Here is a 15,505-nt window from a genome sequence, read left to right on the forward strand (position 1 = left end):
TCCTGCAGGGGTGTGCTGTCCCCGTGACAGTGCCAGCACCCGGCATGGTGCTGGCTGCAGGGGACCCTGTCTGGAACTGTAGTGTCACAGCTGGAGCCCCAAGCAGCAGGCAGTCACACCAGAGTCAAACCAAGGCATGTTCAGGTTGCTTTAATGAGTGGGTGTCACACAGGAGTAGTGGTGCACTACAGGGCACTACGGGTGTTAAACTGACCCCAGCCCCACAAGGGACACGTGGAGCAGTGCGGGACATGGGAGCTGGCATACACCCAGCTGGCCATGGCAAGCAGAACCTGTTCCACACAGATACAGATGCTTTAAAAAAAAACACACACAAAAAAAAAACAAAAAAATATCCCTGGAGTGGTTCGGCTACTGGGTTTTCAATTAATGGGTGGGGAGGAGGCTACAGCAAGCTCTGTGATCCCGGCTGCTGATCCCTCCTGGTGGATCACAGTGTACGGCGGCGGCACCTGCACTGGAGGCAGTGCATCTAACGCCCAGTCCCTGCTCCAGGCCTCCTGGGGTTAGGGGGAGGCTGGGAGGGCAGGCAGCAGCCTCTCCTTCCCCTTGCTGCTGGGCTGGCACAGCCCCTGGAGGAGACACAAGACACTCGGGGTTGTCTGAACCCTGTTGTGGGGCAGGGAGGCCAGGCCGCATGCAGGGGGAGGGCAGGAGGGAGCTGGAGATCCCTTGTTAAGCGTGGAGCGGTTGCGGAAGACTGATCCGTGGCTGTCTCACTACAAGCACGTGCAGGCTGGGGACGTGGGGGCAAACACGGGGTCCTTTCGCCTCTCCCCCAGCTCCCGGTCCTCGGGCAGGGCTCCTCCTCAGAGCACCGTTCTACCCCCAAGGGAAAGGCCTCGCTCTTACAGAGCCGGCGGTGAAATGCGGGTGAGGGCTGCGGGGCTGGGCACCCTCCCCTCCTTTTCCTCCCCTCTGTGCTTGCGTCAGTCCCGGGGGATGTTGGGTGGGGGGATTTTGGTGGAGGAAGGCTCCACCCCCCAGATCTCCTGGGCGTACTCGGTGATGGTCCTGTCGCTGGAGAACTTGCCCGAGCAGGCGATGTTCCTGATGACTTTCTTCGTCCACTCCCGGGGGTCCTGGGAAGAGGGGAGGCAAGGGCAGCAGTCACGTAGGGCACCAGCTATATGCATGGCTTTAAATACGGTGCTGTGGGGCTGCTGAAACCTCAAAACCCACCTCACCCTGCCCCGTGCCCCACAAACGCTGTGGGGTGTGAGAAGGGCACCCCAGGGGCACGCTCAGCCCAGCTGCCCCCACATTTCCCGCTGGGGTTGTGGGCAGCTCTTACCATGAACAGCTGGTCCACTTGGCCTTGGCATTTAATGTAGGCTTCGTAGTCAGCAAACACCTTAAACCTGAAAGCCAGAGGGCATAGTAAGGCTGGGGAGTGCCTGCTGCGGGGTCCCAGGCGGGGCAGTACGGTCATCGTCCCCAGGTCTCACCTGTCGTGGTGCATGAGCATGTTGACAACATCCCTGAAGCACCCGGGGTCCCGCGGGGAGAAAAACCCACTGCTGATCTGGTCGATGGCCTGCCGCAGCTCCGGTAGGCGCTCGTAGTACTCCAGCGCGTTGTACCTGCACGAGGAGGAGGCACAGAAGGGCTGTAGGGGCTGGGGCCGTCCCCTGGGTCCCAGCACCCCAAGAACTGGGACATGTTTAGGACAGGGAGGGCAGAGCGCCCCCCAGCACCGACCCTTTGCGATCCAGGGCCTCGACGTCCTCCACCCGCATGCCGAAGATGAAGAGGTTTTCTTCGCCTGCCTCCTCGGCCATCTCCACGTTGGCTCCATCCATGGTGCCGATGGTGAGGGCCCCGTTCAGCATGAACTTCATGTTGCCGGTGCCCGAGGCCTCCGTGCCAGCTGTGGAGATCTGCTGGGAGAGATCCGCTGCTGGGATCACTGCCGGGTGCAAGAGAGGTGGGAGTTAGCCCTCGGCCGGCTGCAGGATAGCAGGACAACTCTGGGAGCTGCTCGTGGCCTGCTGCCCCTTCCAGCTCAGCCCAGAGGCCACAGCCAGGCACAAAAAGGCCAGCCCCTGCCCCAGGCTGGCTCCCTGCCCCACATAAAGCCCCACAGCCCTTTCCTCAGGGTGCCCAGATGACTTGATTGCGACAGCCTTCTGTCAAACCAGCTTCTGGGCTCAGCTGGGGCATGGACAACTCCTGCTGTGTTCCTCCATGCGCCACAGACGTACCCTTCTCCGCCAGGGACACGCGGTAGTTCTCCAGGAAGATGACCTTGAGCTTGTCCCCCACGTAGGGATCGTTGTTGATGACCTCGCCGATGGACGTGATGAGTTTGATGATCATCTTGGCCATGTGGTAGCCGGGGGCCGCCTGAAAAAGAGCAGCCCAGAGAGGGTGAGGGCTCCTAAGGAAGGCAGGGCACAGAGGTGCCAGTTCAGGTCCTCACTGGGGGGAGAATCTGGGCCTCACATGGGTCTGCTCTTCACATGGATCAGCCAAAACCCTACTGGGAGAAGCCCTGAGCCCCAGGAGGACCTGATCAACTAGTCCATGACAGAGCCCACCGGCACAGACCCCCGCTGGCTAACCCACAGCAAACCCAGCAAAGCCCCCAGAAGGGACCAGCACCTTCCCCACGTCCCAATACCACCCGTGCACCGAGGCTGGGGAGCACTTTACCTTTCCCCCGATCATAATCGTCCTAGGCACAAAGGATTTGGACGGGTCGCTCCTGATGCCTGGAAGAGCAAGGCAGAAACTACTGAAGCAAAGATGGGCCGCGAACCCAGCACACCTGCACAACCCCAAAGCCCAACCAGACATCTGCCAAAGCCGTGCTGGGCAAAACTGGGCTGCAAAGTACTTGGAAAGCTTCTCCAGACAGCCACGAATCAGAGCTGCAACGACCTGCCTCCCCCTGGGAAGGGGCAGGGGGATGAAGCAGACACATGGGAGCAGGGCATACTCCTGACACCGCCAGGCTCAGGTGTCCTTGGCCACCAGCTGGAGGGCATTTACACGGGGATGCTGGCAGCAAGGGGCTGGCAAGGGGCACCCCGGGGCTACCAGGCCCTGCCAGGCAGCACTTACGGTTGTAGAGGGTGATCGCATGCAGGCAGTTCAGCAGCTGCCGCTTGTACTCGTGGATTCGCTTGACCTGAACGTCAAACATGGATGAAGGGTTGATCTTGACCTTGTACTGCTCCTCCAGGTAGGCTGAGAACTTCAGCTTGTTCTCCTGGCGAGAAAATCTGATGAGCAGCAGGCCTTGTGCCAGCAGCGAGGGCTGGCTGCTGGGGTGTTCCCCACTGCCTTCACCCTTCTTCCCCCTCGCCTCCAGCGCTCATTACCTGCTTGACTTTTGCCACATCCCTGATAAACATCTCGTTATCGATGAAATCCAGGAGCTTCTTCAGCTGGCTCAGGTCCGTGACAAAGCCTTCCCCGATTTTCTAAAGGAAGGAATCAAAAGAGGGGTGTTTCACCTGCGGGATATCTCCCCCCATCCACAAGTTCCCTGCGAGGGAAAGGAGCCAGACCCAAATTTCTGCAACTCCTTGGCCAGCTCTTCCCCAGAGACTTTAAAGCTCAGCCGACCTCACACCTACACATGCAACAGGCATGCTCCTAGCGGGCTGTCCTCGCTCACACCTGCCAGACCTTTTCCCTCAGGCTCTGTTCAGGATTTGTGAAGTGCCCAGAAGCCAACAGCGGGGATCACAGCTCAGCCCCTCGCTCACCTCGGCGATGACATCGGCCAGTCCCGGGTTGCACAGCAGAAGCCAGCGCCGTGGCGTGATCCCGTTTGTCTTGTTCTGGAATTTCTCCGGCTCCAGCTCGTAGAAATCCTTGAACCTGGCACATCAGGGAGTAGGGGGCACACTGAGCCACTCTGCCTCTCAAACCCCTTCCTCGGCTCTAATGCCTAGGATTTCACCAGCTCTGAAGGGAGGTGAGTTAGACCCCATACACTCTCAAATAAGATTGTCTCTCCAGCCCTCCAACCCAGCAGGACAACTGAATGATGCCTGTTTGCCCCAGCCAGCCCCCTGGGTTGGCAGGCGAAGCTGAGTGAGCAGAGGAGAGGGGAGGTTGGTGCACGCCGCGGGTGCCCCCCAACTCACACGGAGTGCTTCACGATGTCGGAGTGGATGCGGGCCACGCCGTTGACGGCGTGAGAGCCGATCACACAGAGGTGTGCCATATTGATGCGCTTGCAGTCTCCTTCCTCGATCACCGACATCCTCCGGAGACGGTCAACGTCCCCTGGGTAGAGAGCTGCCACGCGCTGTGTGCAGGAAGAGGGGCATCAGCAACCCAGCTGTAGGGCCTGGAAGCACCCCCATCCTAAAAGACAGCTGGGGCGAGACCCACAGCCCGCAAGCAGCCCAGTCCCTTACATCCAGGTGCATTTGGTTGAGGGCGTAGATGATCTCCAGGTGACGGGGCAGCAGCTTTTCGAACATGGAGACCGGCCAGCGCTCCAGGGCTTCGGGCAGCACGGTGTGGTTGGTGTACGCACAGGTCCGTTTCGTGATCTCCCAGGCCTGCACACAGACAGTGTAAATAAGAAAACCTTATTTAAGGGCAGGACGGCAACTCTCACCCCTGTGAGATATGTGCCTCCCAGCTCTGCTCACCTTGTCCCAGTCCACCTTCTCCACGTCCACCAGGATCCGCATGAGCTCCGGGATGGACAGGGCAGGGTGGGTGTCGTTTAGCTGAATGGCCACCTGCAACACAGACTCGCTGGGCTCAGAGGTGGCAGTGACAGGGCTCTGACTGTGTCCCCAAGGGGTCAGGGTTGGGGGAAGACTCGAGTCTCTTCTTATGGCTCACAGCACCACACATCCCAGAAACAGAGCTCCCAGGAACGGAGCTCCACAACCTTCAACAGATTTGCTCCAAAATGCATTTATTTCCCTGGAAAATGAGCTCCGAGATCACTTCTGTGTTCCAACCCAAACTGCCAGGGGCTTTGTATACAGCAAAGCATCCTGCTCTCCCACACCATGGGCAGGTCTGGCTGAAACACCCCCGGGCCCTCTCTGCCCACAAACTCACCTTGTCCGGGAACGTTTCAAAGCTTGTCCTCACAGGGTCTCGACAGCCGAATTTGGAGGACTTAAAGCGGCGGATGATGTCTTGGAGGGTTGCGGCCACCACAAAGTACTCCTGCTTCAGCCGCAGCTCCTTGCCTTCGAAGAACTGCATTTGGGGGACACGCAGGTGTCAGTGCTGAAGTTGGCAGCCCAGCCCCTGGAGATGCTCCTGTCCGATCTGATGGGCTTCCCGACAGCTCTTACACGCTCTGCACTTTGTCAGGCCAAACCCAGACGTTACTCATCCTGCCTCTCAGGCAGCCAGCCCAGTTCCAGCTCCAGCCTGCTGTTCTCAGCTGCCTCCAGAGGGCAACAGAACCTGACACATCACTGCTGCTCCCACAGACCAAGCACAGCTCCCTCCCTCGCCGCAAGGCCCTCTGCAGGGTTTTTGGAGCAAGGATTTTGGACTCCCTGCAATAGCCAGGAGCCGGTGTCATTTATAGACACACCAGCTGCCTCCCGTGCACACCACGCATCACGCTGCTCTGTTTTAAAGCACCAAGAGGAGTGTGTGGGTGGGGTAAAGCCCAGGAGATGAACTTTTCCTACACGGACACTAGTCCATGACTGGGTGCACAACGACTGCATGGCCTGGGATAATTCCTGTGTGAGAAATCCCCTGAATTGGGGCTGGAAATGAGTGCCCCCTCATAGATGCCTCTAGAATAAGAACTTACTTTTGCAAACTGTAAACCACATAAGTTGGTGACTGCCTTGAGCATGAAGGCAGACAGCAACTGTGTGATATAGGCCAGGCCCCAGCTGCCAGCAGGGACACTCTGGGGCCAGCAGAGCTGCGTCTGTTCATTGAGAATTGCAGAGCCAACACATTGTGTTAAAAACCCTCAAACCAGAACAACAACCGTCAGGTGGCCGTGACCTTCCACTGCCTGCAAACAAGGCGATAAAACTACAGGAAGGATGAACCCAAGCAGCCGGAAAGAGAAGCAAGAGTCACTCACGTTGTCATTTGGGTACAGGACTCTGGATATGTTTTCTGCCAGGTTTCTGTCCAGCACTGCCTCGATGTAGTCGCCCACATTGACTGCAGTGAGAGAGAAATACACACAGCACTGCCACAGCTGCAGATCAAGAACTGAGAACCCCAGTTCTCTGTGTCCTTGATCCTTCCAAGTATGGAAGAATGAGTTCAATCAGTCTTGTCCAAACCATTTCCCCTTCTGTACAGCCTAGCAACTGTTAGTTGCCCAGTACGTGTCCCTCAGCACTACAGTTAGAGCCTGAAAAATGCACTAGGGGTCACACGAGGACTCAAACGAAACCAGCAGTAAGGAGGGAAAATGCTGCCATTTTCCTTCAGCACTCAAGGATGCTGCTGCACAGAACTGGCTCCCCATGGCACCTGGGTGCTTGCAGAACACACTGGCACGGGGTTTATCACCTGGGGAACGCACAGGGCAGGTTCTGAGAGCGAGCCAAGCATGAGGGGGGTGAAACGAGGGTGGGTGGGTGCACAAGGGTTCTGGAAGTGGTGTGATCCATGGATGTGCATTCAGCACTGTGTTTTTGAGGTAGCCAGGAGGCATGGATAAAGCAGGGCAGATGCGGAGTGCAGTGCCAGGTGCAACACACAGAGGAATAATGGTGTCCCAGCCCCTGAGCCCGCTGGCCAGAAGATAGGCAGTGGAGGGCCAGCACTTACACTCCTGGAGGTTGAAGTCATTGGGTGCTTTTGCAGACCACAGCCTCATGGTGTTCACAGTGTTGTTCTTGTATCCTGGCACTGGTGTGTCATACGGCATGGCGAGGACAACCTGCAAAAGGACAGCAAAAACTCCTTCAGAAAGACTCCAGAGGACACAGACAGCTCCTGGCTGTGGTGAAGATCCCACGTGCACTAAAACACAGCTGCTGAGGTCCACAGACCTGCCTGTTGTCACGGGCACTTTCAGCACCCACTAGGAAAGCACTGATAGGAGAGGCAGAGTTGTTTGGAGCTTCACTGGCTAACAGGAGTTTCAAGCTCATCCGTGAAACAAGAGGCTTGCAAGCAACCCGCTGACCTTCCCAGACCAACCGAGTACCTGTTAACTATTCACCAAAGCCCTGCAAGCACCCTCAGCTGGCAACTGCTCTTCTGTCTGTGCTGGCACAGTGCTGGGGCACCTAGCTGATCCCATCTGGGATAAACTGCACAGCCTGAATCCTGCCCAGAAGCCCTCTGCAGCCTCCCAGCACCAAGCCCGGCCACCAAAGCACCATTCCCATAGTGGCAAGGAAAAGCCAGGCGGATCGGCACGTCGGCCCCAAACAGAACACAAACTCTTTGTGCTGGCGTCAGCAACACCTCCCCTCTGGAGAAAACCAGCAAGAGCTCGGGCTCTCCAAGCTGGTCTTACCAGCTCCGAAGATGGAAGCAGGCAGGCAGAGAGCCTGCCCTGTCCGAGCCACGGGACCAGGGCACGCATCCCATTAACTGCACGATGCTATATTTGGAAACTGCATCTTGGGCTTTTTTTTTTTTTTAAGCCTTTCCACTCTGTTCCTTCGACAGCACTGGCTGAAAACTCACTTCCTTGTCAGAAGAAGTCTGCTTGGGATCCCTGAAAACCCCAGACTGACACTGGGGTTGGAAGAGGAAAGCACGCAGAGGTGAGGGCATTCAGTCCCCAGGTGGATGTCTGCTGGCAGGGTGCCCCTGTGCTGTTTCCAGGTGTGTGGTATTGAGCCCTGCCAACCCGCCTGCACCTCGCTGCCTTCAACAGCTTTGTGGCTGTATGCTCCTCAGACAGACCCTTAACCAAAATGGGAGCAAGGCTAGGCCGTGTCCATAAATCCCTGAGAAATTCCCAGTCCTTTCCTCCTGAGGGCTTGGGGTGGAGAGGCTGAAACTTCTTCAATCCCCTTAATAAATCCACACTTTTTCAGAGTTTGCCCTCCTCAGCCGTAAAGCTGGAACACCTTCATGCTGCAGCAGCACGTGCCCCTGGCAGGCATGTGCTCCCGGAGCACAGCATTACCCCTGCAATTGCGACACGGCCTCGCCTCCACCCGAGGCAGGGGAATGCAGGAGCTGGAGCCGCGTTTGCTCTCCACGCTGGTGCAGAACGAGGCCTCCAGGCAGACTGGAGACGTGAAACCTCGTCTACCCACCAGGTTGGCCTGGGAAAGAGGCACTTGCCCTGACCACACGAGTCGAACACCCGCTGGATTGCTGCCTGGCTGCCCCGAGAGATGGATCTCCACCCATGGCGGCGGTGCCAGAACCACCTGCAGGATCACTGGGTTTGAGCAAGCCGTGGCCGGGAGCAGCGCAGAACGAGCCAGGGCTGCAATCCTCCCCTGACATAAAGCCCTGCAAGAAGGGATGAGAGGTTTCACCCTGGAAAATGCTACAGATTCAGGCAGCAACTCCTTCTGAAGTCGCAGCTGCGGCTGAACATCGTCCCCCTTCTCCCTGCCACCAGCAGAGCCGATAAAGATAAAATTGCAAATTAGCAGAGAGCGCTTTGCCAGAGCACGAGAGAAGCCAAGCCTGACCTCAGCTAGCACGGGGACAGCCTCTCCCCCTCCATGCCACCCTCCCCAAGCCCAGGCCACTGTACCTGAGTGTCGACCCACTTCACACCCTCAGGGGTGTGCTCCACGCGGCCGTAGAAGTGCACGGGGAGCATGTACTCGGGGCGGGCTTTCTCCCAGGGATTGCCGTAGCGTAGCCAGTCATCGGCCTCCTCCACCTGCAAGGGGCAAACGTGGCTCAAGACGGGGCTCGTTGTCACCAAGGGAAGGCTGAACTCGGCTCCCGAAAGGGGTTTGAAAAGCAAAGCTTTGGTAAGGTGGCTTTAAAAATGGATAGGCAGAGGTCTCTAGAGGACAGCTGAGCTTTCTGAAACTTGGATGACCAAATCCCAGTTGGTATAAATCCATCTCTATTGCGTTTGCAGAGCTGTACTGGTTTAAGCCATCCACACAAACCACACAGACTCCTGCACCCAGTGCCTCGAGGGCTCTGCATCCACTTTGATGGTGCAGTTCGTGGTTCCCTTGGTGCTGCTCCTGGTCACAACCCACCCCCCTGCAATCCAGCTCTTGCTGACTGCTCTGCCCTCTGCCAGAGGGCATTTCTCCTCTCTGCTCCTGACAGCACCAACAGGAGAGAAGTGAATTCAGCAGAGCAATCCACGCTGATGCACACCATGAACAAGAGGGGCTGAAGGCAAAGACACTCTGCAGGTGATTTTTTTTCTGGCAGGGGATTAGGTCTGAGCCACAAGCCCACATTACCACCCCTGTTCTTTTTCAAGTGGCATTAAGCCAACTGCAGTGGATGCTTTTTGCCTCTTTTCCACCGTTTACAGGGCCTAGCAACACAGCTTCTTTGTGGAGAAGGAGGAAAAACCAACCCTTGCGCCTCTCACCTACCTGACTTGTGGAGAGCTATTTTAAGGGGAAAATAGGGTCCTTTATGCACAGAAGCAATACAAGTCTCCTAACAGAAATCATTTCCAGACATACATGAGGAATAACCACCACTTGGGGCAGTTTTTTAGTCTACTTTCGCTTACAAACTATTACAATTGTTATTGCTACAGGGGAGAGTCCCCATTTAAGGCCCTGCTGCCAGTCTCTGAGGGACCCCACATGAGCAGCAGCACCCCAGGTTAAAATACAGAGGTTTTGGGCAGCCCAAGGCCCCAGGTGCTGTTTGTGTGGCCGGGTCACATCCATGGGCAGAGCCAGCCATCACAGCACGAAGCAGAAGGAGATGGGGCGACCCACGTGTGCCAACAACGTACCTGCCAGCCGTCGACAATCTTCTGGTTGAAGATCCCGAACTCGTAGCGGATGCCGTAACCGTAGGCTGCCAGCCCCAGCGTGGCCATGGAGTCCAGGAAGCAAGCTGGAAGAGCAGAGCATGATCACACTGCCAGCGAGCTCGCCCTGGCTCGCTGTGGTGGTGGTGTGCTTTGCACGGGGCTGAGGGGCAGGAGGGGACAGCCTGCACCAGGACCCCACAGAGTTGTTGTTGAGAAGGGCAGGACTCTGACAGGAGTGAGGCCCTTAGCATCAGGTCAGTGCCAGGGGAGATTGGGGAGCAATGGTGCTGACACCAGGAGCGCCTGCAGCCTTGTGTGATGAAGGTGCAGGTGCAGCAACCTTCAAATGTGGATACAGCAGAGACCAGTGGCCATCAGGGGCAGCAGCAGCTCAAGCCAGGTGTGACAGAAACGCACCTAAACGCGGCGTTGCTGCAGCGAGAGCTCTTCTGAACCTGCCTGAGAAACCCATGCCTGGCTCGATGCCTGCCACGTAAAGCAGGGCTTCTGATCCTGACTCACCAGCTGCTTTACTACGAGCTCTGTCAAAGCAAAGCTTTCTGACCATCAGTCCAGGGCGGCTCTGGTAAAGCTCAGCCCTGGCACCTCCTCTGTCAGGCGGCTCTTGTCTCCAGCAGTCCTTTTGTGAGGGGCAGATCAAAATAGCAGCCAACAATTCGCCTACGTGAGGGCTGCTTGTGCGCCTCAGGAAAAAAAGAAAAAAAAAAAAACACCAACAAAAAACAACAGAAGCTTTTACAGGGAGGTGAGGAGAAAGGCTTCGGGCGGCCTCTCACAGCCACAGCCCAGCTCGCTGTGCTCCTGTCAGGCACCAAGGCATCTCCTGGATGCTGGCTGTGTGTGGTTGAGGTCCTGCTGTGGCAGGCAGCCCCAGGTGCAGGTGAGGCAGATCAGAGAGCCCTCAGGAGGCTGAGATGAAGGTGTGATGTGCTCCCAAGGAAGGCAAACTCCACGCCCTCGGAGCGAGGACGGGGCTCCCCTCTCCCCGTGTTACCTGCCAGGCGGCCCAGGCCTCCGTTCCCCAGCCCGGCATCCTCTTCGATTTCCTCCAGCTCCTCCAAGTCCAGACCCAGCTGTTGGGGAAACAGCCACACGTCAGCACCCACATCCCCGTCCTCTGAGGAGGAGAGCACACACAAATCCCACACCCACCCGGCTGCACCTCACACAAACCACACAGGGCTCTCCCCGCAGCCCTTCCCTCACCCCCAAAAACACCTCACGGGTTTCTGGCCCTCAGGGGCAGCCTGAGGAGTGGAGAACAATCCCTCCCCCGACACCGCTTTCCCACGAAGCAGGTTTCCTTAGAGACACCCAACCAAACACTCGCCTCCTGGCAGCCCCTCCAGCCCCAAGGCCCTCCCACCGAGGAGGAGGAGGAGGAGGCCCGGTGCCTGGAGGAAGGTCACAGCCACTTCTGCAGCCTGTGGCCGCGGTTTCCGCCGTTCCCTCCCACATCCTGAGCACCCCGCTGCCAAGCTGCCTGGCCGGGACCCACGGGTGGAAGTGGCTGTCTCGTCTTCTGCAGCCCTTGTTTTTTTTTTTTCTCCTCTAATCCAAGGGCTGGCAGCCTCTCCGGGGGTTGTGCCCGGTTCAAGGAGAAGCCTGCCAGCAGCAAGGACGCTTGGAGACAGGGAGACGCTACAGCTCCTCCCCAGACTGCTCTCTCAGAGCTTCAGCTCTCTCTGTGGCATGACAGGGGGCACTAATACCAAGGCAGGCTCTCTCCGTGACAAAGCCACTCTGGATATGAGGCTTCGCAAAGGGACTCGAGGATCCTGCCTGAATAAAACCAGCCTGTGCTCCGAGGCGTGATGGCTCGGACAGAAATTCTCTGGAAAGCCCTTCCCATCCCTTGGCAGGGAACGTGCTGGCCATGGCCAGGGCGTTTGGTCAGCAAGCTTAGCACCTCGTTTGGAGGGACAGTGAGCGACAGAGCCCAACTCCTGCTAGAAATTGTAACGTGGGTCAGTCTGAGGGGTAGGGAAATAAAGTTTTTAGGTGAGGAAGCCCCCAAACTCCTATGCTGTCAAAAAGGTCACTGTCCTGCTGCAGATGGCAGCGAGCCTAAGTAAACACGGCCTGGCATCTGTGATCGACTCGGTGGTACTCAGCAGTGGCTGTGTTTTTTCCAGTTCAAACTCATCCAGTGACATTATAAAAATCAAGCCATTTCCCCACCCCCCCTTCCTGGCGATTTACTGTCGTCTGTCAGCGCTGCTGTAGGGCTTTCTATGTACGTGCATGCAAGTATGATCTGTGGTTTGGTGGTTTTGCGCTTGCCTTTTTGGCCCAGCCTCCCTCGGCAGGCTACATGACCCGTGATGAGCCACCACCTCTCCTACTGGTGGGAAATCATTTGCCCCTTGGGATTCCCCAGTCTCTGGGGACTCTTGGAGCTGCTTTCTGGATGCAGAGCCCAGCCACTACAAGAAAGGAGTGGTCTGAGGGATCTGTAGCCCAGCTCTCGAGGCACCCCGAGGTGCCACCACTGCCTTCTCTGGGGGTGGCAGGACACGAACAGAGAGATAAAACCTTAATTTGGCAAAACGAAACATCCTCGGGAGGAGGCCTTGAGAAATACAGGTACCCAGCCCTCCACATGGAAAAGTCTGGCCAGTTCTTCAGGGTGGACCCCCGTGCCCCAGGACTTCACCTGGTAAATGGCTTCATCGCAGGCGTTCTGCAAGCCCAGGTTCACCATCGTGTTCTGCAGGGTGCGGCCCATGTAGAACTCCAGGGACAGGTAATAAATACGCTGGGGAGGCAAAGCAAGACACAGCACATTTCACTCCCGGCTCATCACGTGCTGCGCCCAAAGGATTGCACCGAAGTCGCTTAAAATTAAGATCAGCCCCAACTGTTTTCCAGAGCAGGGGACAGCCTCCCAAAGCGGCTCTTGGCGCCCGCTCCTGAACAACATGCACCACAGTTTGTTTGTCAGAAGGAGCCTTGCACGGGATGCTAGCCAACTCCCCGCTGCACATCTCCCTGCCAACAGCCTTCTATAGAAAAATCCCGTTGCCTGTTAAGAGTGTTTCCCTAATTAACTGCAGGCAGGAATTATCTAGGATGCTGAATCGTATCTTTACGTGCAGCCAAGCTCGGCCGAGGTGATGCCTGCGCCGGGCTCTTAAAAGTTTTCTCATGCTCCGCTGAAGCCGATCCAGAGGCTGCAGCAAGCAGGCAGCCCCCCGCCCCTCGCATACTTGGCCCGGCTTCAGGCCAGCCCCCTTCCTGCCAGTGATTTTCCAGCTCTCCTCTCCTGCTTTTTGAGCTGGGAGAAGATAAGCGTGCTGGATTTTAGGCCATCTCTGAGCAAGACGGTGACAAATCAGATGCTCCCGGTGTTGACAGCTTTAGAAAAATGCTTCAAAGCCACCTGAGGCTGTCGGGGGCTGAAACAACATGTGTTCACCTTTCCTCGTGTCCTCCCCACGCTGACATGCACGTTTCGCTCTGCTGAAGGAATAAACTGTCCCAGGGGTGGCAGAGCTCCTGGCACAGCAGCACAGGAAGGACGGGGCTGCGGTGACCTCCCGAGTTTCGGAGGAACCACTGCCCGTGTGGTGCATGCTAATGAAAGCCTGTTCCTAGGATGCGCAGCAGGGAAGCGGGCTACGCACGCTTTTGCCCTTACTCAGATTTTTCCATCACTACAGATATTTTCATACGTAAACAGGCGTTTTAACAGAGCAATAGCCTGACTTTAAACCACGCTTCCTTTTGAATCCCTTGCCTTGGTAGCCGGGATCTTTCCAGGCCAGTTTTGGAGCCCTAAGCAGCAGGATTACCTGCTCTGGGGGTTTGAAAGGGACCCTTTTACCCTCCTCATCCGCTCCTTGGGACTCAACAGAGCGAGTGAAAACATCACACGGCGGCATGAACACTCTGCTCGCTCCAGCCTCCCCCAGGGATGTGCTTCTAGCCAAAATCTAAGCGCAGGGGACGGGGAGCAACCTCCCTTCGGCCTCCTTTACCCTCGATGGGACTCGCACAGCCCCTTGGCGGTGTGATAACACGGACCACGGCACCAGGGAGGGCTCCACACACAGGTGTAGCTCCTAGAGCACGTAAGCTGGGCGCAGCTCGGTGTGTCAGGGCGATATCCATAACCCCGAGAAAGGAGCTGGCTGGGTGCCACCAGCGGGCAGGGCAGGGCTGCGCCTCCCCAGGCACACACTACCATGCCCCCCAGGGATTTTCGGTTCAGCGCTGGGGCTCCCTAATTCATAAGGGTGAGGGCTGAAGGGCACGCAGCCTGCAGAGACAGCGGGGCAGGCACCCAGCCAGCAAGCCATGCCCATACCCACGGTGGGACCACACTCACAGGGGTGCAAGCAGGGATTTGGGGCCAGCAGGGGCTCGGGGCAGGGCAGGGGGCTCACCTTGGGGTCCCGCTCGTAGTAGTGCTGCTGGGTGCGGATCCAGCGCCCCACCAGGTGGTCGCGCACCGTGTGCGCCAGGGCGAAGAAGTAGTCGCGGGGGGTGGCGACGTTGCGGTCCTTCACCAGGGTGAAGTGCAGGTGCCTGTTGAAGCTCTTGCGCACCTCCGCCACATCGCCCAGCCCCGCGATGCCCCGCACGCTGATCTGCTTGCGCTTCTCCCCGTCGCTCAGCGGCGCCGCCATCGCGGCAGCTCCGCCGGGATCCGTCCCTTTTTATCCCTTTTTTTTTTTTTCTTTTTGCTTTTTTTTTTTTTTTTAATTTTTTTTTCCTCTTCCCGTTCCTGCCTCTGCAGCAGCCGCAGCGCCTGCGCCTCCTCTGCCTGCTCGCCGCGGCGAGGCGGAGCGCGGCCGGGCCGGCCCCTGCTGAGGGGGAGGCCCCCGCACCGCCCCCGGCCCTGCCCCGGGGTGGGCTGAGGGGTTTAGGGCGGTGTGAGGCGATGGGGGTGGACCTAGGGGATGGTGTGACGGGTCACGGATGGCTTCAGGGGGACAGGGGAGGCGAGGAGGGGTGGGGATGGCATGGAGCACAGGGATGGCCTGAGGGGATGGGAACTTTGCCTGAGGCTGGAGCGAGGTGGGGGTTGGCCTGTTCTCCCACCTGCCAGGTGACAGGATGAGGAGAAATGGCCTAAAGTTGTGCCAGGGGAGGTTTAGGTTGGATATTAGGAAGAACTTCTTTACTGAAAGGGCTGTTAGGCATTGGAACAGGCTGCCCAGGGAGGTGGTGGAGTCACCATCCCTGGAAGTCTTAGGGATATGGTTTAGTGGGGACTGGTTAGTGTTAGTGTCAGTGATCCTGGAGGTCTCTTCCAACCTAGAAATTCTGTGTTTCTGATGCAGTCTCCCAGCTCAGAGACAACCACCTGTTAGTCTGGCGCAAGGGATTTGTGTGTTCCTTGCAGTAGCTGCTCCTTCACCTCCTCTTCACATACAAGGACACGCGTCTCTTTCACACTCCTTCAGGAGTAAACAAGGCAGGAGAGATTAAAGCCTCTTTCTCCAGATCAGTAAGATCCCTGCCTTTGGTTTCACTGAGAATACAAGCCCTAAAAACGGGACCAGGACACCCACACTCACTTGCTCACTCACTGGGGACCAGGACCCCTTCCCTCCCAACCTGGGCACCAGGACCCCTTCGATCCCCCCCTCCCAGGGG

General features: G+C 57.5%; 1 protein-coding gene across 1 annotated transcript; it reads right to left on the reverse strand.

The window, feature by feature from the left end:
- Positions 1-134: 134 nt before the first annotated feature.
- Positions 135-14,724, reverse strand: PYGB (glycogen phosphorylase B). The gene is made up of 20 exons (XM_038176536.2): positions 14,290-14,724; positions 12,558-12,659; positions 10,896-10,974; positions 9,860-9,963; positions 8,669-8,800; positions 6,766-6,877; positions 6,065-6,147; positions 5,062-5,205; positions 4,638-4,730; positions 4,398-4,544; positions 4,122-4,285; positions 3,738-3,852; positions 3,348-3,449; positions 3,088-3,235; positions 2,677-2,735; positions 2,226-2,367; positions 1,723-1,930; positions 1,470-1,604; positions 1,316-1,382; positions 135-1,103 (listed from the first exon to the last, which is right to left on the reverse strand). Exons 1-20 carry the CDS (start codon positions 14,530-14,532, stop codon positions 951-953), a joined length of 2,532 nt encoding a protein of 843 aa, XP_038032464.1. The 5' UTR covers positions 14,533-14,724; the 3' UTR covers positions 135-950.
- Positions 14,725-15,505: the final 781 nt, after the last annotated feature.

Source organism: Anas platyrhynchos, chromosome 3 (genome assembly GCF_047663525.1).
Source record: "Anas platyrhynchos isolate ZD024472 breed Pekin duck chromosome 3, IASCAAS_PekinDuck_T2T, whole genome shotgun sequence".
NCBI classification, from domain to species: Eukaryota; Metazoa; Chordata; class Aves; order Anseriformes; family Anatidae; genus Anas; species Anas platyrhynchos.